This window comes from Camelus bactrianus, chromosome 22 (assembly GCF_048773025.1).
Source record: "Camelus bactrianus isolate YW-2024 breed Bactrian camel chromosome 22, ASM4877302v1, whole genome shotgun sequence".
Taxonomy (NCBI): domain Eukaryota; kingdom Metazoa; phylum Chordata; class Mammalia; order Artiodactyla; family Camelidae; genus Camelus; species Camelus bactrianus.
In genome coordinates this window covers 7310692-7333303 of record NC_133560.1, presented here as the reverse complement: position 1 = coordinate 7333303, position 22612 = coordinate 7310692, and the positions used below count along the sequence as shown (strand labels likewise).

General features: G+C 58.4%; 1 protein-coding gene across 5 annotated transcripts; it reads right to left on the bottom strand.

Moving 5' to 3' along the window:
* Nucleotides 1-5455: 5455 nt before the first annotated feature.
* PDLIM7 (PDZ and LIM domain 7) lies at nucleotides 5456-20799 on the bottom strand. 5 transcript variants are annotated; one of them, XM_074350200.1, is made up of 14 exons: nucleotides 20644-20799; nucleotides 19571-19676; nucleotides 15705-15856; nucleotides 15593-15623; nucleotides 15005-15123; nucleotides 14590-14610; nucleotides 14201-14337; nucleotides 14019-14055; nucleotides 13013-13074; nucleotides 12633-12870; nucleotides 11435-11615; nucleotides 6122-6242; nucleotides 5923-6038; nucleotides 5456-5794 (listed from the first exon to the last, which is right to left on the bottom strand). In XM_074350200.1, the coding sequence occupies exons 2-14, from the start codon at nucleotides 19664-19666 to the stop codon at nucleotides 5708-5710; spliced, it is 1398 nt and encodes a 465-aa protein (XP_074206301.1). In that variant the 5' UTR covers nucleotides 19667-19676; nucleotides 20644-20799; the 3' UTR covers nucleotides 5456-5707. The 5 variants fall into 5 exon arrangements, with proteins under 5 accessions (XP_074206301.1, XP_074206302.1, XP_074206303.1 ...); XM_074350201.1 differs by lacking the exon at nucleotides 14590-14610 and having other exon boundaries at nucleotides 20644-20798; XM_074350202.1 differs by lacking the exon at nucleotides 15005-15123 and having other exon boundaries at nucleotides 14594-14610; nucleotides 20644-20798.
* Nucleotides 20800-22612: the final 1813 nt, after the last annotated feature.

Sequence of the window (22612 nt, the reverse complement as noted above, 5' to 3'; positions counted from 1 at the left end):
GTCCCAGGCAGAGTCCGTAGGATTCTGGGGAGAGAGGAGACCCCAAGAGGGGCTGAGGGGTGCCTGGGAGGGGTAGCAGGTCTCATTCCCTTGCTGCTTCCTTTGACTTGTCCCAGCTCAGAATGCCTCCCACTTCCCCACCTGAAGCCCCCTCCCCAGCCCCGTGCTCACTCAGTTTCACATCCAAAACACAGGAGTCCTACCTGCATGTGCTCCCTTCCTCAAATTCCTGTCTCCCCCCAACCACCTACAAACTCCAGCCACACCCACTCTTACCTCTTTACCATCTATATTTTTAAATAAACTTTTAATTTTAGAACAGTTTGAAATTCACAGAAAAATTACAAAGATAGTACATAGAGTCCCCATATGCCCCGTGCCCAGTTTTTTCTATTTTTAGGGGAGCAAGAAGGTTCCCCGCTTCCGTTCCTGGAGCCCACTCCTTCTGGTCTTCTCACCCTTCTCCCCTCCACATCATCATCATTCTATAATTTGTATATTTGTAATCTGTTTCTTCCTTCCTGCATTGTCCCTGTAACTGTTCTGGCCAAGGTCACCAGTGACCCCTAAATTGCCAAATTTAGTGGCCCCGTTGTAGTCCTGTTTCCTCAACTGGTGGAGCAGGGTAACCACTGATCACTCTCTCCTCTGCAAACCTGCCTCCCATCAGCCACCTGAAACCCACTCAGCCTTGGTGGGTGGGCGCTGGGTGACTCCTTGGAGGCCTTCCCACCAGGCTTTCATGTCTACCACTCCCAGCACTGATCACCCTTCAAGTCTCTCCCACTCCCAGATCTCAAGCTCCCAGCTCCGGCCCCCACACTGGGAGGCTGGTCCAATGGCTTCTGGGTCTCCAGAGTGTAAAAGACAAGAAAGAGGGAGGATTCAGACTCAGGAGCTGGTCACTTGCTGTGTGACCTTGGGTAAAACACTTTCCCTCTCTGAGTCTCCTCTTTGATAACATGTTGTGAGAATAAAAATGGGACTGGACGAAGGCTTAGAAAGCGAGAACCCCTTCCCTTTCCTCCTGGCAGCCCCACCCTCCTCCCTCCCACACCCACCTTCCTGCTCTGTGCTCCCCCACACCTCTCAGGGAAGACTTCAAGGCTGACATGTAGGTTTCAGGACTTTTTCAGCACCAGCTGGTGGAGCCTTCTTTACACTCTGCAGGTTGCTACCAAGGCACACCTTCGAAAGTTGCCCCCTCATCATTGCAATGCTCCCCGCACTTCCCGGGTCTTGTCCCTGGCACAGGGCCAGCCACTCCCACCACACTGGCTCTTCCTGAGCCGCACAGACCTTACTCCCCATGTGAACTTAGACTGCTTGGCCTTTCTTGTCTCCAGTTGTAAAATGGGGATGATAATGATGGTGCCCGGTCTGTCCTGTGTCACTTCAGCACACCACACATCCTCCTCACTTCCTCTTCTAGCACCCCCATTTCTCCATCCAGCTGGCCTGGCCTGGAATTTTCAGAAGTGGTTCCTGAGGCTACAGCTGTGGGGTCATGTGGGGGAGTCAGGGAGCAGGGGCATTGGGCATGGAGGGGAGCATCAAGTACTGTCTGCCCGATACATGGATGTCCGTGGTCAGGTATGTCTGCCCACCTTCCAGTTGACTGTCCACCGCACACTCCAGAGGGGAGCGTGTGATTCAGGATGGTGGGTCGGACCCAGTGACTGCGTCGGCAATGGACACATGACCCAAGTCAGTCCAATGGGTGTCAGCCCTGGGACTTTTGCTGGAACCATTAAGAAAGTCCTCAGTGGGGCTGCTGAGCTGGCAGGATGTGGGCCTGGAGCCGGCTGAGGGGTGTCTTTGCTGATAATGGGGAGAGTTGCCTGAGAATAAAGCCAGAGCTGAGAAAAGCAGAACGGAGAGATGGAGACAGAGAGTGTGAGCCTGGGGAGGTGGGTGCAGAGAGGGAGCTGAGAGGGACTGTTGATAGCATCATCACATCCATGGGTACTGGATCCTGCCATGACTGAAGCCATTAACCTTTTCAGTGAAATGAGACAAATTATCCCTGTTTTTGCTTAAACTAGTTTGAATTGCAGGCGAAAGAGCCCTTCCTGGTTAATCTAGTCCCCAAGAAGTGATCGTTTTTGTCAGTGGCAAGGGACGTGGATGAAAGCTGAGTTGACCTAGTGCCCCCGGACCCTGAGCAGAAGAACCCAGGCTGGCCCTGGGACCCTCCCTGGCCACTCTGCAGTGACCTAGCTGCACAGTCTCCCAGGGCTGGCCCTGGCCTCCTGGGTTCTCTGCAGGCTCCCAGCAAGCTCCTTCTTGCCCCACCATGGCCCCTGGAACCCTACCCCACCTCCTACTTTAGGTCCTAATTGGGGAGGAGCTCTTCCTCTACTCTCAGGTTTGGCTTTGGACTCAGGCCAACTCAGGTTCGAATCCCAATCCCGGCTGCTGCTTCCTGTGTGCCATGGGGCCGGGCCCTTTAGCCCCTTCCCAAAGCAGGGTCATGGATACCTCGTTCCAAGGCCATGTGGGGCTCAGCACTGAGAAGGCAGCACCAGAATCGTCAGTTCCTGCCTGTGTACCCTGTACTCCTGTGAAACAGTCCGTTGCCCTCCACCGCCTCTCTCCCTGCTGACTTCAAATGAGCTCAAGCCGCTCAGAGCTGGAAAAAGCCCTTCCCTGGCCTGCTGTCTCTCCAGTTGCCCACTCAGCCCCCTGCCAGGGGCTCTGCCCCCTCAGCTGGGGAGACTGCACTCTCCAAGGGCGCTAATGGCCTCCCCTGCCTGGTACAAAGACATTTCCTGGTACCCTTGGCCTCCACTGCTTCGCCTGGCACCTAAGCCTGGGAACACTGTGATCCCTGCAGCTCCATGCTTGAGGGGAGGTGGCTGGGAGGTACAGTGGGAAGCACCTTGGCCTTGGATCTTTGGATCATCAGACCTGGGCCATTCCGGCTGGGGGGCTCTGGACAGGTCACTTTCCCTCTCAGAGCCGCAGGTTCTCATCTGAAACATGCCTTTAATGACATCTCTCTTAAGCATGTTTTGTTTTGTTTTGTTTTGCAGATTAGGCGGTTTTTTTCTTTTTTTTGAATGGAGGTACTGGGGATTGAACCCAGGATGTTTTTGGGTTTTTTTTCTTAAGCATGTTTTGATGATTAAATGACATCTAAGCGATTGCTCTGCAGTTCCCGGCAGAGAGACTGGTGGCCATTCAAAGCAGGTACCTGCCCTATGCTTGTTTTTACTTCCATCAAGACCAGCTCTGCTTTCCCGATATTCAAGATTCAGTCCCCAGCACTCTGCTGTCCCCTTACATCCACCCTCCACCTCCTTCCTCGGCCATTTTCCCCAGGCAGAAGCCTCCAGACTTCCCCCTCCACGCCGCTGGGCCGGCTGCTCGCTCCGCTGAGACGCTGAGACCGGGGCTGCCGGTGGTCCTCTGGGCCTGCTACAGCGCAGCCTCTTAAGACAGCTGTCTACACCCTCTCACCTCCACCCTCGACACCCTCCCCTTGTTCCTCTCACCCTGGCACCAGCCTCAACTCTCTGCTAAACTGATCTGGCAAACGTCACCTTGTTGCACAACGCCTTGGGGACTCCTTGGCCTTATCTGGCTGGTTGACACTCTCAGACTTCCGGCAGCACTCCTGCCCCGCCCAGGCTTCCCTGCCCCGGGCTCTCTCGGAGGCTGTTGTCCTCCGCCTCTGGCCGGTCCTTCTGCTTTCTCTGCCCTCCGCTGCTGCTGCTTCCTGCCTCTCAGCTCTCCTCTGTGCTGGGGCCTTGGCCGTCCTCACGCTGGATTTGGCACGTTTATTATTTTTTAATAGGATTTTTTAAAAATCTAACTTAGTTGCCAATATTGAAAAACCAGATTCTGGATGCTGTTGGTAAACTGGCAGATCTGGCCACAGCGCAGCATTCCCACCAGGCTGCCCCCAGAAGGCTCCCCACAGACGGCTCCCAGCGGCACTCGCCATGCGCCCTGGGCTCTTGCTTGCTTGTATCCGTGGAAACCAAGGATGGACTGAGGGGCCTTCAAGGTTCAAGAGAAGTGGGAGAGAGTACATTTCTTTGTGGAAGTGAAAGATACTCTGTGTTTAATACACCAGGGAAGTCTAGGTTGAAAGAAGACCGAATCCTACCTGTTTCACTCTTGCTGTGAGCTGCCTGGGCCCCTCTCTGGGCATCAGTGACAGCTTCTGTGACAACTGTCCCGAACCTGCCCCAGACTCACTCCTGAATTGAATCCAAGGTAAATCTAGACTTGAATCTTCCGTCACTCCTTGAATTTGTCTCCTAAATGTCCCACAGGCACCTCATCCAGTCATCCAGCAAACACTGGGCGTCTATCATGTGCCAGGCACTGTTCTAGGCGCTGGCAAGACATCATGAGACAGACAGGAAGCCCAGCACTCGTGCTTCAGGAGTCCTCGAGTGGACACAACAGAGAGGCCCCTGTCTTCTTAAAGGGGACAGAGAATGCCCACAACCTCAGGTGTGCTGAAGGTCCTTGTGCCAGGGAGCCCCAAAGGACAGGTGGCCAAGCCTAGTCTGGAGCCTCTCCTCAGTCTCTCTCCAGTCTAAGCTTGGAGAGGAGAAACGACAGTCCCCCGGGGTGATGGAGGGCACCAGTGGGAAGCAGGAAGCCCCGGGGAGAGATGGAGCCACCACCAGAGCTGCCAGGTTTTGAGGAAGCAGACAGAGCGGGCTTCCGAGGGGGCATCCCTGGTGCACAGCGCTCAGTGCCAGCCAGTCCCAGGACAGCGCACCAGCTTCGGGCTGGGCTTCTAGTCTGGCTCATGGCTCAGTGCCTGTGCGACCCTGGTCAGGTCTCCTGAGCTTTCATCTGTAAAATGAGAGTAACTTGCAGACACCTCACAGGGTTGCTGCGAGGATCTTGCGAGACAAACAAGGAATGGCTGGTATATTCCGGATGCCCAGGAAACCTGCCTGCCTTCCTCTCCTTACCCCTCACCCCCCAGGTTTCCACTCTAGGCTCCCTTGGACCTGTCACTGGGTCCCAACTCTGCCATGTCGCTTTCTGGTCCTCCCTTCTTCTGGCCCCTCGTCCCAGTCTCCCTCCTCCTGTCCACCCTGCTCACGGCTCTGGGGCTCTTTCTACAACACAAATCTGAACTCTTCTGTGCCCTGCTCTCCCCACCCCAACCCTGCCCTCAGAAGGCGGTCCCGGCTCCTCAGCCCAGGGCTTCTGGTCTCCCAGGACCTGGGGGCTGGCCTCTCCAGCCTGACCTTCTTAGGCTGCAGCACACAGATGGCAACAGGGCCACCAGGATGGCCACCCAGGGAAAACTTAATCTCCACCCTGCTATGTGCCTCAGATCCCACCTTCTTTTTTTTTTAAAAGAGGTACTGGGGATTGAACCCAGGACCTTGTGCATGTTAAGCACACACTCTACCACTGAGCTATTACCCTAACCCCGGAGCCCACCTTTCTTGATGCGTAGGGGTAAGTACACATGGGACACAGCTGGATACAGATTTATTGTGGCACTGGATGTGAACAGGGGCCGGTGTGGCCAGCACCAGTGTGCAGTGGTGGTGAAGGGGGGTGGGGGGAGGTGAAGGGGGTGGGGCAGGGTCCAGGGAACCCCAGGCTCAGGCCAGGAGTCGGGGTTGGGGCAACTTTTGCTAGCCCTACCCAGAAATCTGGGGCAATGACTCCAGAACCAGGGCCCCTCCGGCAGGCATGGCTGGCAGCAATGGGCGGGAGGGGCTCACACGTGGGAGAAGGCGTGACTCTTGCACAGGGGCTTGTCCTTCTTGGAGTAGAAAGTCTTTCCTTCCAGGTTGATCTGACATATCTGGGGACAGCCAAGCTCCAGTCACATGGGGTTGAGGGGAGGCAGGAGAGACACCTTCCCAACCACTCAGGAGTCCCAGAGGCAGGGGTGGGAGGAAGGCTGACCTGAGTCCGAGGAGGGGCACTCACCGCGCACACGAAGCATGTATCGTGCCAGCTGAAGCCCAGGGCCTCCAGGAAGCGGTCCCCGGCATCAATCTTGAAGTCACAGCCTCGGCATTTTGTGCCAAACATCTTCTCATAGTCTAGGGACATACAGAGAGGAGGGGGGCGCCGGGTTCTCCCCTGTCCATGCCCTGCCCGCCCCCTCGCCGGTCCCGCCCCATACCTCGCTCGCAGTAGGGCGCCCCTTCCTCCATGTAGAAGGCCCTGTTCCGAATGGGTGTCTTGCAGGCCGCGCAGGTGAAGCAATGCACGTGCCAGGTCATCTTCAGGGCGTGCATGATCTCCTGGGAAGAAGTGACAGTCACTCGGCAGCTCAGCACCCCCCACTCCAGAGCCCAGAACACAGAAAGGCAGACTTAGGCCTGCTCTCTTTCACGGTCAATGTTACCTCTGCACACCCACTGCTTCTGCTCTCTCCAACCCTGAGGTTTCCCTGTGGATGCCCGCTGCGCCACGTTTAACGCTCAGCTCCCAATCTCTGCACGGCAAACCGCTGGCGTTCCCACAGCTGTCTCCACCTCAGCTGGTGGCAACTCCATCCTTCCATCTGCACGGCCAAATTCCCGGCTTCCTCCCCCACCCTGCTTCAGGCCCACCAGGAAATCCTGCTGGGTCCACCTTCAAGATGCTTCCAGATTCTGACCACTTCTCACAGCCTCCTCAGTGTGGGATAGGAGCCTCAGGCACCCCTGGTCCGGCTGACTGCACAAAACTGGCTTCTGCACTCCTCCCTCAGCTCCTACATACTGATGTCAGCTTGTGCCCGGCCGCATCCTTCTCTGCTCAAATCCCCGCCTGCTCCACACTTCTCTGAGCAAAAGCTAAAGCCTTGGGAAGGGCCTGAAGGCCGGCAAGTCTGGCCTCTGTCCCTCTGCTCTCCCCACTGGCCTCTCACCCATGGTTGACACACCAGTAACGCCCATCTTGGGGCTTCACACCAGCTGTCCCCTTTACCTGGGCTGCTCTGCCCCAGGTATCTGCAAGGCTCAGCCTTCACCTCCTTCCAGTTTCTGCTCAAATGCCACCTTCTCCATACGGCCCACTCCGACACCACCAGTTCATACTCCAACTTGCCTTCGCAATGCCATGATCCCAAGAGCTCAAACTCTGCGCTTTCCTTTTTTCCATGCTAATACACTACCAGGTAATTTACCTATTGTGTGTATTGCTGCCTTCCCCCCTCTTCCTGCTCCAGTGTGAGGTCCAGGAGGGCATGAAGTATCAGCTGTTCTGTCAGCGGATACATCCCGGCAGGCCCTGGCCTGTGCGCGTGCATCACAAGTGCACCTGAGCTGAGTTAACCTGCTCCCCAGGAGGCCTGACAAACGGGCTCGCTGGCGGGCTGAGCTCTCCCTAGGGCTGGGACCCTTGGGCCAGCCAGGCAGCAGCATTCACACCTGGAGCAGACAGAGGGCGCTGTGGAGCCTGGAGAGGGGTCAGATCTGTGGGTTCAGCCAGACCCTGCTTCTTAGCTGGGCGGCTTGGCCAACAGTTTTACCTTCTCTTGACATTTGGCTCCTTCCCTCTGAGAACCGGGAACCTCACCCCAGCTTTGCAGGGTTGTTGTGAGGATGGCCCTGTGCCTGAAGCCAGGGGTCCCCGACTCAGCGCCTACACCATGGGGCAGGTGGGGGCTGTGTCGTGGGGGAGCACTTGTCTGCCTGCAGGTCTGGTGCTTGACCAGTTCATTCAGGAAGGCAGCACAGGTTGAAATGTAAGTGTTACAGTGAAATCTGAGTTTTCCAGTGTTGGCCAGTAATTTGAAAATGAAACCATGTGACTCAAGCAAGCAGTAGGTGTGGGAGGCACCTAGGAGGCGGGTGTCTGCCCATATCCAGAACCCGCGAGCCAGTTCTCATGTCTATCCTACCCCCGAAGGTTCCTAAACCTGTCTGCCTCTCCTGTACCCACCGTCCTGACCCAGGCCCAACTCAGATCCACTCCTCTGGCTATCTCCCACGGTCGTGAGGAAGCAGGCGAGGTACATCTGACCTCATCAGTCCCCAGCTCCAAACTTCTAGCCCAGCCCTGGCCCCCCTCTTCTGCCTCATCTCACACCCTCCCCGGGTGTTACCTTGTGACACCAGCCATTCCCTCTGCCTGGAGCATCCTCCCCTGATCCTTCTCCAAGCTAATTCCTACTCATGTTTTAAGTTCAGCTTAGAGGCCACTTCCATCCACTCCTTCAAGTATTTACTGACCACTTCCTATATACCGGGCATAGCATAATGTGTGAGCCAAACAGCCCTGGTCCCAGCCCATGGAGTTCAGCCCCGGGGAAGAGATGGGACCAAAGGACGGGGGGGTGGGGGGTGGGGTAGTGAGCAACAATGTGGGGAGCCTGGCCTTGTGGGGAGGGTGGGTATCAGGGAAAGTGCCCCTGAGGAAGAGCTATATGAGTCCCAGATGGGAAGGAATGAGGTAAAGAGAGTACTAAAGAGTGTTTCTAGCAGAGAGGACAGCCTGTGCAAAGGCCCTGTGCAGAGGGGAATGGCACACTGGCAAAATGGAGCAGCCCATGTGGCTGGAGCACCAGAGTGAGTGGGGCTGATGGTGGGTGGTAAGCCTTGAGAGCACAAGGTTCCAGAGGGTCCCCAGACCAGGACAGGCCCCCTTGTCCCCTCTAATGTATCCCCACATCTCCTTCCTTCCAACTCCACTGAAGCAATCTGATTGTCCTGTGTTTCTCTCCCTATTTTCCACTCAGAGCTCCAAGAGCAGGCGGTCCCTAGCACTGAGCACAGGCAGGGCCAAAGCTCAAGGCAAGTTGGGAAGGGTAGCCTTCCGCCCCTTAGGAGGGTGAGGTGGGGGCTCCCTGGTGCCTGTCAGGCCCTGGAGTCCTTGCGAGAGAGAAGCTGAGGGCCCCCGGGCCACTCTGTGGAGCCACTGGCCTGGGCTGGGGCAGAAACAGGGCCTGCCCCCTTACTCTGGGCCTACTCTAGGACCCAGCAGCCAGGCAGGCCCTGTGAGCCTTGGCTCCTCATGTGTGGCCTGGGTGATAACCCTGCCCACCCAGAACTGGGGCAGGGCGGGACAACAGTGTGGTGTAACGCAGGCAGAGCCGTCAGCGAACAGCAGGCCCTTGATCTGTGGGAAGCAAACCCAGACGCCCGCCTGGGATCCAGCCCATTCCGCTAGAACAGTCCAACAGGGCGTGGCCTCGGCTGATGGGGAAGTGATTGCGTAATAACCAAACTGACTTCGCAGTATGATTGTGAAGCTGGATGCCTACACACAGTAAGTGCTCACAACGTAAACTGTTATTATCATGGTAGAGACTGTGATCATGTCCATTCTCCCCTTCCCATCTACTGATGGAATTCCCAGTTTTTTCCTGGGCAGGCACATAGGCGTACCAAACAGACTATATTCCCAGCCTCCCTTGCAGCTCAGCATTGTCACGTGACTGAGTTCTGGCCAGTGGGATGGAAGCGAAAGGGCTGGGTGGCAGCATCTTCTAAAGGTGGTGCCCATAGACCTCCCACCCCTTCTTCCCTTTCCAACTTCCTGCAGGTTGGAAGGTGGAAATTCTACCTGAGGCTCAAAAATCATTTGGACTATGAGCAGTAAGTAAGCCAATGCTGAGAATATCAGAGAAACAACACACAGGAGCCTGGATCTGCCTCCAAGTCCCCGACTGCCCACCTCTGGACTTTCTTAGGTGAGAAGCAGCGGCCACTGTTTTGAGTTTTCCATCACTTGTGGTCAAGGGAGTCGTCATTAATATGAACATCACCACAGAGCTCTCTAGCCACATCTGGAAGCTCTGCCCAGGGTTCCAGAAATAGGGAGAAGCATGAGTGGCAGGAAGACCCCAAGCTGGAAGTCAACAGAGCCTGAGGCTGCTCTGGCTCGGCCCTCATGCTGTGCAACCCTGGGCAGTTTCTGCCCCTCTCTGGGCTTCAGTTTCCCTACAGGAACTGGAACCCCCTCAACTTGTCACCATGCCTGTTCTGCTTAGCCCTTGACACCCTCCGAGTTCCCCTCCACAGGGTGAACTCCTGGGGACAGGGCCATGCCTGTCTCTTCCCGAGGTGTCCCCAGCATGGGGCACACTGCCCACGTTCAACAAAGAAAACAAAGGGGGGAAGGTAGACAGCGCACCACTCTTAGCCCATGACATGCGCTGACCCAGGTCCCAAGCCCAGCTCCGGTGGCAGCTAGGCTGCCCTGCAGAAAACCTGGCCGGGCCAAGCTGTGTTTAGCCCCAGTGGGAAGAATAGGATTTTGAATCACAAATTTTTGAGCCTGAATTTCTGTCTCTGCTGATCAGCAGTCCTGTGCCCTTCAAGTACATCACGTCATCTTTCAGAGGCTCCATTTCCTTGTGCATTGGGGTGGCGGACACTGGACTAGCCTCTCAAAAGCTTGCCACAACCGCCTTCTCTTCTTTGTTCCTCTCTTATGGAGGACGGAAGCTAAAACACGGGAGTTGCCAGCTTTCCCCGCAGCCCAGGTGCTCAAAGGATACCAATTCCAACCACCAAGAGATGCAAGTTCCTGGTTTCCCTTCCCATGTCAAAAAGCAAAACCTCGTTAAGAGAAAGCATGTGTCCCTTCCCTCTCCCTCCCGCCTGCAACAAGAACACAGGCCTGGGGCATGAGCCGTCATCTGGCAACCACGATAACGACAAACTTGGGGACAGAGGTGTACATGCTAAGGATTCCGGAACGAAAAGACAGGAAAAGCCTAAAGGCATCCTTGAGCTGCTATCCCACCCCTGGAATTCTTGTGACTGAACTGTCACCCCTTCTGTTTCAACCCCTGTAGCGGGGTTTTCTATCATCAGAGCTGAGTGCAATCCCGACACAGTACCCGTCTCTTGTTTTGGCTTGACCAGCACTTGCCTCCCTTCTTTGGGTAACGCCATCCTGGTTTTATTTCAGGGAACCAGTCCCGTGGTTCAGGCGAGGCCACCAGATCCCCACTCCAAGGGTGGGGGTCACCCAGGCCTGGCCAATTAGAGTCCCAGGGCTTGGTTCCGAGATGGGCTTGTGACGCAAGCCAGACCAGTGACCACGAGCACGGGGACTCCGGATGCACCAGCCGGCAGAGGTGTTCTCGCTCACCTTGTGGTGCTAACCCTGCAGCCGCCAGGGCACCATCTTGGCCACTTTCTAGGGAAAAGCATGCTGGGAACGAAGCCAACACAGACGAAGCCAGAGGTAAGTGGCAGACAGACTCCTAATGACCTCAGGACCTGCATTCAGCTGGGCCTGAAGTGAGCACCCCTCGGCCTTTCTGATTATTTGCGCCAGTACTCTCTTCCTTGAACCCTTTTGAATAGAATTTGGGTCATTTGTTAAGAGGATCCTGGCTAATGCAGAGTGAGGTCAGAATAGCAGCCCTATCGTTAGGCTGCTGAGGTCCCCAAGGGCTCATCAGGGAGAGCCCAAGGCCCAGGAGTTGCTCGGCAACACTGCTCAGTGCTCACGGCTCGCATCCGCTTGCCCCCCACCCGCCAACCTCACTCACGCCCGTGATCTTCTTCTTGCACTTGGCACAGCTGGGTGCGTAGCGCACGTCATAGCAGGGCGGGCAGAAGATAGCGCCCTTCTCCTCAAAGAAGCCACCCTCTTCCAGGACCTTCCCACACTGGCTGCACACGAACTCCTCGGGGTGGTACGCGTGGCCCAGCGCCACCAGGTAGCGGCCCCTGAGGAGGAGGCGGGAGCAGTGAGCGGGGAAAGGATGCAAATGAGCTAGGGGCTCCTGGCCCGCGCGCAAGGGGGTTTACTGAACAACCATTCTGAAACCCTGAAGGAAAAATGAATTCTCTCCATCTCCAAAGAAGGGAGAAACAGGCCTGGGAGGTGACTTGCCCAAGGTCACACAGCAAGAGTGAGGAAGCTGCACTGTTCTGATGACAGGAGATGAGGGAGGGGGCGGTGCTGGAACAGGGAGGAGGGTCATACTGGGTGGGGGCTGCTGACTGGGGCCTCAAGCTGAAACAAAGGAATTGGTGCCCTGTGGGACAGGAGGCCTGGAGCACCCCTGAGCCCGAAGACCAGTGGGCACCTGGGCTGGCTCTAGTCAGCCTGCTTGCCCTGCTTGTCTGTTTCATCTGGCCTGAGGTAGGGCCAGCAGGTCTCAGATAAACGGGGCTGTCTGAAGAAGAGGATGTTTCATGGAGGCTAAGAGCTGACAGGAGTCGAGAGCAGGGCAGGGCCCGGGATGAGAACTAGGAAGGCTCTAGAATGTGTCACACTGATTCTGGGGGCGCCAGTGCCTCTGCTGGGCCCTGGGGAGCAGTGCCAAGAGGAAGCAACCTCTGGCCTGTCTGCTCCAGGAGCAGACGCTTAGCAGAGAGAAACCGAGCGAGCAGGAGGGAGAGAGGCTGAGGGACTGGGAGCGGACAGGCCCTTCCTCGCCCAGAGAGCAGCGAGTCCAGGGCTGCCGCTTGGCTGTGTCGTTGGCACCTCCTCCATTCCACCGAGGCAAATGCTGACAGAGGCTGATGAGGGGTGGGGTGGGGGTGAGTAATGCAGGATTCAGACTTTGAGGACCCAGGCCAGGTCCCTCCCGCACTCCAACCGGGAACTGAATCCTCCTCCTCCCACAGGGGCAGCTGAGATGAGTGGGGAGGTGGATGGGAGAGCTGAGGTTGGGAAGACACCAGGGCTGGAATTCAGGTCAGGAAAGGCCAGAGTAGGAAAGGAACAGGGCCACCCACCGGATGACCTTGTGGCACTGGTGGCACACGGGAGTCTTGCCGTTGCTGCCACCGACGCCTCCAGGGCCCCCTCCGGCAGCTGCCTGCACAATGGAGGTGCGGTTCTGCAGAGGCGTGGGTGTGGCTGGCTGGGTGTGCCGGGTCAGCACCGTGCTGGTCTTGTCCGGGGCGTAGCGTTCAGCAAATGCAGGGTCCACAGCCCAGGGTGGGCGGCTGGTGGGGCTGGGGGTGGTAGGGCCTGCCGAGGCCAGGAAAGTGGCTCCAGGGGGACCCCACAGGAAAGCAGGGAGAGCCCAGGGCAGCTTGGAGGGGCCCACCCCCCTTAACATGCCCCTGGAAGTTACCCACCCTTCCCCAGGCCCAAGCCCACTCTCTCTCACCAGGCCAGGGTTCCTGGGGTGTAGCTGAGGCTGGGGCTGGGGCTTCTGTCCTGGGCACCTGGCTGCAAGATCTGCCATTCAAGGCCCTGCACGGCGGAGGCTCCTGGCATGGCCCCACCCCCCAACCATGGTCCTGCTGGCCCCATGGGAGATGCCTGGGTGCACAAGAGCTGCTGGGTGGGACTCCAGGTCCCACTGGGGTAGGGATGGGTAGGGCGGCTTCTGTTAGCCAGGTTCCAGCTGGCTGGTCTGTTGCACAAGACTAGGAGATGGAGCATGGCTCTTGCTTCTGGGACAGCTCTTGGGGCTCTTTCTGATGGCTGGGCCCCCTTTGCTAGGTACCCCCATCCACTGAGACCCAGAGTGACAGGGCCCACATTGGATCTAAACCAATCTAACATCCCCAACACAAACCAAGCCCACAAAGATAGAAGACAGAGGCAGAGAAAGCAGGGCTGAGAATGTTTATTTTCATGCTTAAGCCGGCACAGACCTGGCAGAGAGCAGTACCATAGGGCAGAGGGAAGGCAGTGTCAGATGGAGCCGGGCCCTGGGCCAGGAGGGTGGCTAGGGCCAGGCCAGCAGGAGGCTCACTCCAGGGGCAGGAAAGCAGTGGGTGAGGTAGGCAGAAGCTGGAGGCACCGAAGGGGGGGTGCCCTAGGCGGAGGAACAGAAAGAGAGAGGCAGAGAGGGCAGCCGGCCGGCGACGGCCAGGCTAGGACTGCACGTTGAGCACGTGGGCAGAGCGCTGGTGGTGCCAGTCCCGGAGGCGGGTGTAGCGTGGGCTCTGCAGCTCCAGGACATACTTTTCCCTGAGGGGCAGAGAGAGAAGGAGGAGGAAGTGGAAGGAAAGAGAGACGGAAGGGAGAAAAGGAGAGAGGAAGGTAGGAAGGAGGGAAGGGGAATGGAAGAGCCTGGCTAGGGACAGCCAGGAGCAGACACAGGGCGGTGGCTGGAATGGGAGAGGCAGGAGGTGAGAAAGAAGGGCTGGAGCTCGTCCTGTTACCTTGATTTCTTCAGGTGCTCCTCATCCGGGTCTTGCACTGAGAGGGCAGAGGCAGGCATTGACCAAGAGAAGAGAGAGGGCCACCCCAGCCCTGGGCTCTGGCAGAGGGTCCCAGGGTGCTGGAGCCAGGCCCGGGCTGGGGGCCAGAAGGAGAGTCCGCCCTGCCCTGGGCTGGCACTTACTGAACTCGGTGCCCGTGAGGTGGGCAAGGATGCGGAAAGAACGGGACTGGCCTGTCCCAGGCCTCGGCCGCCAGTCCTCCGTGTCCTCCATCAGCCGCTGCTTGCTGGCATCTGGGACCAGCGGTCGGAGCGGCTGTCTGTGGGGAGGGGTCGGCTCAGAAACTCATGCTGGGGGTGGGCAGCGGGGGCAGCCCCTCCCCGGATTGGGTACATGTGGGCTATGGCGAGGGGAGAGTGGGGAAGGGCAAGGCCAGGGCCCTGCTGGGGGTGGGCAGGTAAGTGAGAGGGGAGGAGGGCAGTCAAGGTGAGAGGAGGGCAGCCAGGGCGGGGAGGGGCCACTGCCCAGAGTGCAAAAGGAAGGAAGAGAGGGACAGGCAGAGGGGGCTCACTGACTTGTCAGGGGTCTGCACCTGTGAAGGAAATAGACAGATGGACAGATAAAGGACAAAGGGACAGACACAGAGGAAGAAAGATGGCAAGGGGTCAGAATAGCCAGGGGCAAGGCTGCACTGAGTGTCTGGGGCTCAGATGGCCCGACACCACACCCCAACCCCGGGCCACCAGCGGGGGACGCTGCCTCGTTCAGAGCCCCCAGGAGGGCAGAGCCGGGGCAGGAGCCACACCGTCGGAGGGGCCCTGTGCCTGCAGCCCCCGCCCCCGGCCGCCAGGGGTCGCTGCCGCACGTTCCGGCCCGGCTGGGGCGCAGCGCAGACGGCGCAGCAGCGGGCAGCGGGCTGGCATGGGGCCGTGGACAGACGGCGTGGGCGGTGGGCGGTGGGCGGTGGGCGGGCAGGACGGACGTACCCATTCTGCTGCGGGGTGCTGTCAGCGGGCGGGGGCGCCCCAAAGGGCCGGGCCGTCTTGTTGAGGGAGGCGCTGGGTGCAAAGGTGTACCGCGGGGGGTCCGCGGCGGGGGCCAGGGCCTGGGCGGAGACAGAGCGGGCAGGGAGGGCGGGGACGGGGCCTGGCCAGAATGGGGCGCCCCACCCCCAGGCGCGGAGAGGACAGAGGCGCTCCAGCCCCACCCCCACACATCTGGTCTAAGGCTACGGGGAGAGGGGTGACTTGGGTTTCAAGGGGCCCATTAGGGAGCGATGATCTCAGCCCACGCAGCCCGAGGGCAGACGAGTGCGGCTTGCAGCATAGGCCGGCTTGCAGCATAGGCCGGCAGGAGGCAGGCAGGCAGACGGACAGACAGGCAAACATGCGTGTGGTGCCCTGGCCGTGCGTGCGGCAGCCCCTGGCCCAACTCCCAGACTCCCCAGCTAGGGTCTCCGCCCTCTACTCTCGGCTAGGAATGAAGGTACCGAGGCTGCACCAGGGAGGGCAGGTCAACCCGGACATCCAATCCCACCCTGCCTGCAGCCCAGACGTCCTCAGCCCATCACCTACCTTCTGCGGTTTGCTTTGCGCGGGCTGGGCCCTAGAGGAGAAGGGGAAGGGGTGATGGTGGGCCAGGCCCAAGGGCTCCCCCACCCACCAGGCCGGCTCAGTGCCCGCATACCTGCTAAGACCCAAGCTGAGGTGCTCCCCACAGGCACGTATCTTGTTCTGAGCTTCAATGTGTGTGAGGCCCCCCGCATTCTCTCCATCTATGCTCAGCACCCAGTCGCCCACCGCCACACCAGCCTGCGCAGCTTTACCTCCAGGAGTGAGCTATGGAGAGATGGAGGGTTATGGAGGCCCAAGACTGCAGACCAAACTCTGGCCAACAGTAGCCAACCCTGCCTTTCCTAAGCTGCCCCACTCGCAGAAACCTACTTCCGGGCAGCTGCTGGATACTAAAGTCATCTGGGAGGGGGTGGGGCTCACCTGAGCTTCACCATCACCCCAATTACCCTTAGTTCTTTGTTCACCTCCATGGACCCTCCCCACAGTCCAGAAACTGCTAGGACATCAACACACAGCCACCCTCAGGCTAAAACCCAAGCTTCTCAGCTTCAACAGCCGCCTTCTGAGGCCCCCGCTGGGCTCTTGCATCCACTAAACACGGCCTCTGGCTTGCACATGTGGCAAGTTCCTCCCTGACCACTGCTGGGTGCTCTCATTGACCTCTGATACTCCTAGCACCCTGTCCTAGGGTTATCTGCAGGGATCTACTAGGACCTAGGATCTACCAGGTCCCATCACCTCTAGGTTCCCTGTGATTAGTGCCTGAATGAGGCCTCAGGTGTCAGCTGGGGCTTCAGACTATAAATATGGGTGTTACCCCCCCCAAGCCCTTGATTGCCACATCACCTTCCCCTCACCATCCTTTAGGTTCTGGGCTGCAAATCCCTGGTTCCTGTGGCAAATGAGGAGCAACAGGAGGCTGGAAGGAATGGTCACTACCAGCATGAGCTGAAACCACCAGGGATGACTTCTGGGAAGTGGTGGGCTTTGGTGAAAGGAGGGTGGGATAGGCTGCCTAGGGTGTAAGAGAGTCCGTTTATGAAGACCTCAAATGCTGGAAGGAACCAGGACTTGGCCCTGAGGTTAGGGGGAACCACTAGCAGTGTTGAGGCCCGGGTTTGGATATTTAAGGCCTGACTGAGGTGACCCTGAAGAACCCAGCTGGGCCCTCCCAGCCTTCTAGCCTAGTAGCAGGAAGATGGGGAGGAGTGGGAGGCTGCTGTTGATAAGTCTAAGCCCACTGGGCTGTCCGGTCAGCTGGAAAGGGGCCTGGCATTGAGCAGGCTTGTGGGGGAGTGCTGGAAGGCAGATTCACACTCCCATGCTGGGGAGGTGTGCAGGGTACAGGCTGCCTGTGGCCCCAGGAGGTTCCTCAGGTGGCCCGATGCACAGACTGAGTTGAGTTAGGGAGAGAGGGGGTAAGAGGTTCCAGAGAGATGGTAGCGGGACCAGACGCAGAGACTGATGGCACTAGGGCAAGAAGGGAGAGCTGGGCTTAATGGCTCTTTTTCATGTTTGGGAGGTTAGAAGGGTAAGAGAGCTGGGTGGCCCTTCCTTCATCTGCTAAATAGTAAGAACAGGAACTTAAGGTTTATTGAGTACCTAGCACTGCCACATGCTGAGTCCTCCAACAACCCTGTGGAGAAGAGTCTGCAAATATACCCATTTTACACAGGGGAAAACAGAGGTTAAGTAACTTGCCTCAACTCGCCCAGCTGGCAACTCAAGAGGCAGGGCCAGGACCCTGACCCTAAGGCTCTGCTGTAAGAGGTCCCATCTGCTGAGGGCTGGGGCCTCATTCAGAAGTCAGCCCTCTGGCTAGAAAGACTCCCTGACCACCTGGCTGGGTTTGGGGCTTGGATACCCAAATTACCTCTAGTTCAACCCAGCCCCTTACAATAGGAATGGGGAGGCAACACCCTTGAGGGGAAGTGACTTACTCAAGGTCACGATGAGTCAGTAGAAGGGAAACCTGGTTCAGCCACTCCCTACCCACCCGGCTGGCTCCTGGGAGGCATGGGCTAAGCCTGAGGTGGGAGTCTGGGGTGGGCAAGAGCAGCTGGCTCCCGGAGATGGGGTGGGGAGCTGGGGACCACTTCCTTCCCAGGGGTGAGGAGGACAGGAAGCACAGGAGGGACAAGGGAGTGGTCAGGGAGGTGGAGACAGAGGCAGAAGAGAGCTGGTGGGGGGGAGGTCTGGAGAGAGAAGCAAGGAGGCCCAAGGGACCAAGGAGGGGAAAAGCCAGGGGGCTGGACACTGCATGGGGTGGGGGGTGAGTCAGCCTGAGGGCTCCACTGAGCAGCCCAACCCCCAAGTCCCAGACGTTACCTCATCTCCCAGGCCTGGGCCCACAGCCAGCCCTAGCCCCTCCCTCCTCCATCCAAGCTGGGGTCAGGGGAGAGGGAGGAGGCCCGCCCAGCTCAGAAAAGACCACCCCACACATCCACCCACCAGAGCCTGGGTCCAACTCCAGGGCTGGGCTCCACTGGTGGCCCCACCCACACGCTGGGACTGCTGACAAGCAAGCCTGGGCTCCTACTGCCCCCTACAGGCCACATCTGAAAGTCCATCCCCCAGGCTTCCTTGCTGCCTCTCTCCACCAATGAAGAAACTGAGGCTCAGAGGCCAGTCAAGGCCTCGGGCTCCCCCGCCACACTGGCCAGCACTTGCTAGGGAGCAGGGTATAGGACAGGCTTTCAGGGCTGGCCAGGCTTGAGGACTGTGTACAGGGTGGGTGTACGTGGTGGGGGACCACTGTCCTTAGCTACCCTGCTGGTAGAGCAGTTTCCAGGGAACCCTGTGGACCGGTCCCTGGGAATAGTGACTGCCTGCCCTGGCCAAGCCCAACTCTGACAGACTCCGCCTTGGGGGCCCCCTCAAGCTGGGCTGTGCCTGGACAACGCTTTGGCCCCCTCCAGGCTTTGCTTGCCCTGGGCTTCCTGCCAATAGCTGCCTGCCCACCAGGAGCCTGGGTGGGCCTCTATTGACAAGAGGATATGGGGGCAGGAAGTCCCCACCCCCTCCTGACCCCCAGGCCACAGTCAAAGGCACCAGCCCCAGGACTGGCCTCGCCCTCTCGGGGCAGGCAGTTTGTTCTGTGTCCCATAACTGACTCGACAGCTGGAGCCACAGCCCAGTGGTGATCAGCTGAGGGGCCACTGATGGGGTTCAGGGGTCCAGGTCTAGGCCAGTCTTTTTCAGCTCTGCAGACTCCAGCCACCAGTTGGCCATCCCAGCGTGGGGCTGCATTCTTGGGCTTATAAGGCAATCCCCCGCCACAGGGAGGAGCCAGCCCCCAGCTCCACCCCCACCCGGACAGGCTCTCAGGAGCTGAAGTCAGAGCCCAAGAGCCCCGGCCCAACCCCTCCTTAGGGTTAAAGGCCACTGAATGGGACCAGTGGATGGGACGAAGGTCCTCACATAGGCTGGGGAGAGACACTCGCCCTCCTACCCACAAAAACTGCAGGCCATCCCTGTGCCTGAATTCCAGTCCCTGCTTGGTCATGGAATGGCGGAATGAGCCCCTTCACCTCTGAGTCCTTAGTTACTTCATCTGGAAAAACAGGATGACAGCTGCTATTCCCTGGGTGGCAATGAAGTGAAGTGAGATCCTGCAGTCAGATCACCCTGCCTGGAGCCCAGCTCCAAGCACTGCTCCCTCAAGCAGCTTAGACACTTCCTGGAGACCTCAGGCTCCCTTCGTGCAGAATGGGCATCACCCTGGGCCTCTGAGGTGGCCCCCGGAGCTTTGTGGAATGGCATCAGGTACAGTACAGAGTTGGGAAAGTGTGGGTGCTCCTCTCCCAATATCTACCTAGTTGGGAGTTCTTGTAGCAGGTGCCCATGACATTACCGGACCTGGACACCTCCTGGCCTATTAGCCCTGGCTCACTCCTGCTCAGACTCTTCCCCTCACCCTCTGGAGGTGTGAGCACCTAAAGACTCCTAGGGGGAACCCCTCCCTCAACCTAGGCTCACCCGAGAGATGGAGAGGGGCACATTGAAGTCCTTGCCCCCCTGCAGCCGGAAGCCCCAAGGTGCTGGCCCCTCCAGCACCACCTTGAAGGAATCCATGGTGCCGCTCCTGAGAGGAGAAAAAAGGTGAGTGTCTGGCATGGTAGATGCACAGGCAGGCCCAGCTCTGGACACTAGCCTTGGACTAGTGCCAGGCAGACACTGGCAGACACTGAGCACACCCAGGGCAAGGGTAGGCGAGCACCTTGTTAGGTCTGGCTGGGCTGCTGGCTGGCAGACCTCACTTTGGAAAGACAGGGGCAACCAATCCCCCTTCCCCAAGGGACTGGGAGGATGAGGGGAGCCCCCTTTCAGTCTTGAGGTTCTTTTCATCCAAAAGTGGACCACAGGGCTAATTTGGTAAGGCCTCCCCCCAAGCCAGCCTTGAGCCTCGGACTGGCCTGCAAGGCCAGTCCGGGGCCGGCGCTCCTCTTCCCCGCCCCCAGGTCCCGACAGGCAGGCCGCGGCTGGAGCCTGCTCGGACTATATAAGGCGTGTAAGCTGACACTGTGCCGGAGAGCCAGCGGAGGGAGCACACGGGGGCTCAGGACGCGAGGGGGAGGGGTGGGGAGGGAGGCGGCCGGAGTGGGTCCTAGCCTTTCCAGGGCCGGACGAAGCTGCTGGAGCCAGGACGGGACCCCTGGGTGCTGGGGGAGATGGGCGGGGTCGCGGCCCCCGCGGAGATCGGTGGGGACTGGGACCCCAAAGCGTGGCCAGGAAGCGGATTCATCCTGAAGCCCAGTGAGAGTGATGCCTCCCACACAAGCCTGCTACCATCCCGACATGACTCAGTTTCCCCACCGTCCCCCGCCCGGGCCCCGTGCATTGGCCGAGTCCCGGGCGCAGGAAGCAGCGCAGGCGCCAACCGGCCCCGCCACAGCCGGCTTTGCCGCAGGAAGGCGGGGGCGGGGGTAGGGGCTCTGGCCCGCCAGAAAAAGCGCAGAGCTGGCTACGACTCCCAGTGCCCTCTGTGGTGCCCAGCAGACCTCTGCCCCCGGCCTGGCCCAGCCCGAGACGCCCCGTGCTGTTGCCTGTACCTGCTCGGCCCCGCCGGGGCGCTGCTCGGCGGCGGAATCCAAGGAGCCGCGCTGGGATCCGCCGCCCGAGTTCTGACCCCGCCCCCGCGGTCGCCGTCCGCTTTGAGACCGCGAAAGGGGCGTGGCCTCTGGCCACGCCCCCTTAAAGCCGCGGCCTCCTGGTAGGTGAGAAGCCCCGCCCAATCTTTCTGCCGCGCTCAATCACGAAGTCCCATCTCGCTTTGGGCTGGAAGGCACGGCCCTCCCCGGTCCCCTTGGTGGGGCGGGGCCTGGGCGGGGCCTGGGATGCTGGACGCCTCGCCTGGGAGCCCAACGCGCGGCTTGCCCGGCCGCTTGCCCGGCCCCTTGCGCCTCCCGCTGGCCGAATGAAAAGAAAGCAGCTTTGGAAACCAGACAGATCTGGACACGAGTTGGCTCTGAACCTTAGTTTCCAACTCGGTAAAATGGGACAATAATACTCGCCTCTCAGGGCCTCCGTAAATATAGGCATAGAGCACAGCCATTAGTGGCTCTAGAATTTCTAAATCCGACGGACTTGGTCGGGAGTGGGGAGGGGGGGTTAGTTGAGGGCGGCACAGGAGAGCTTGAAGTTAAGTTTGCAGAACACTCAGACGAAGGCAGAAAATAATGGCAGAAGCGGATGGCGGTGGAAGGGCCCTTGGCCCGGCCCCGAGCCTGACCTGTGGGCCGTGCCCTCACTCCTACCCCCATCCCCTGCAGTCAGCCGCCCGTAGCCCTCCCACCCTAGCTCAGTGCTGAACGCAAACTGTCGAGATGGGATGATTCCTGGTACCCCACTCCAGAGCGGGCAGCACCTCCAGTAGGGGTGTCAGAGACCCCACTTTGCTCCCACTGCTCAGCCCTGGCCTGTAGCGGCAGTGAGGAAAATTGAACAGGGACCGGAGAATGGTGGGTGAGTGAATAGGCGTCCACTCCTCAGCAACTTCTAGGGCATGGCCGCTGCTCTTCTCCCCCCCACCCCCATCACATTCTCCCCTCTTCTGTATCATTCCCCTCACTAAGCAAACTGGTGTACAAGTTCTCATCTTTAAAGAAATACTCTCTTGATCTCACATCCCTCTCCATCTCTCTTTTTTATTTATTTATTTTTGTTGGGGGAGGTAATTTGGTTTATTTATTCAATTATTCAATTTTTTTTAAACGGAAGTGCTAAGGATTGAATCCAGGACCTCCTGCATGCTAAGCACATGCTCCACCACTGAGCTGTACCCTCCCCACATCTTCCCATTCTCTCTTGAACCCATTCCAGCCAGGCTTTTGTTCCCAGCAGTCCTCTGAATTAATTCCCTCTTCAAAAGGTCTCTAATGACTTCCAGGTTATCAAATCAATGATAGTTTCTCAGCTTCCCTCTTACCCTGCCTAGGAGCAGCGCTGGTCCCAGTGTACTCCCTGTTTCCTGTAGCTTCATGCCTTCTTCCTGCCCCACTGACTGCTCCTTCGCCACCCCCTTTGGCTGCTCCTCATTTGCTTCCCATCGTGGCCATCAGATCTTTCCAGTCTACACTCACTCTCTGGGACCCCATCCTGTCCTGTGACTATCAATAACACCTATGCCAAGGACTCCCAAGTTACAGGTCCAGTTCTCATCTTCTCTCCAAAACTCCAGACTCCAACATCCAACAGCCTGTCCAACCTCTACCTGAATGTCTGCTAGCTATCTCAAATTATTAAGTCCCAATTTAAACTTGCAATTTTCCCACTTCCCTAACTCCTTCCCTAACTCGGTTAAAAAAAAAAAAAGTAGCAACACCATTCATCTGCCTGGTCCAGTAAAAATTATGAAGTTTTCTTTCCTTTCTTTTCTGCCATACCTCAGATTCTGCAAATTCCACCTCCAGAATCTGTCCCACCCCTGGCTGCCATGGTTGTCCCTGACACTTGTCTGATGCCTGGACACCTTCACAGTCTCCTAACAGATCTCCCTGCTTCTACCGTTGCCCAGTCCTG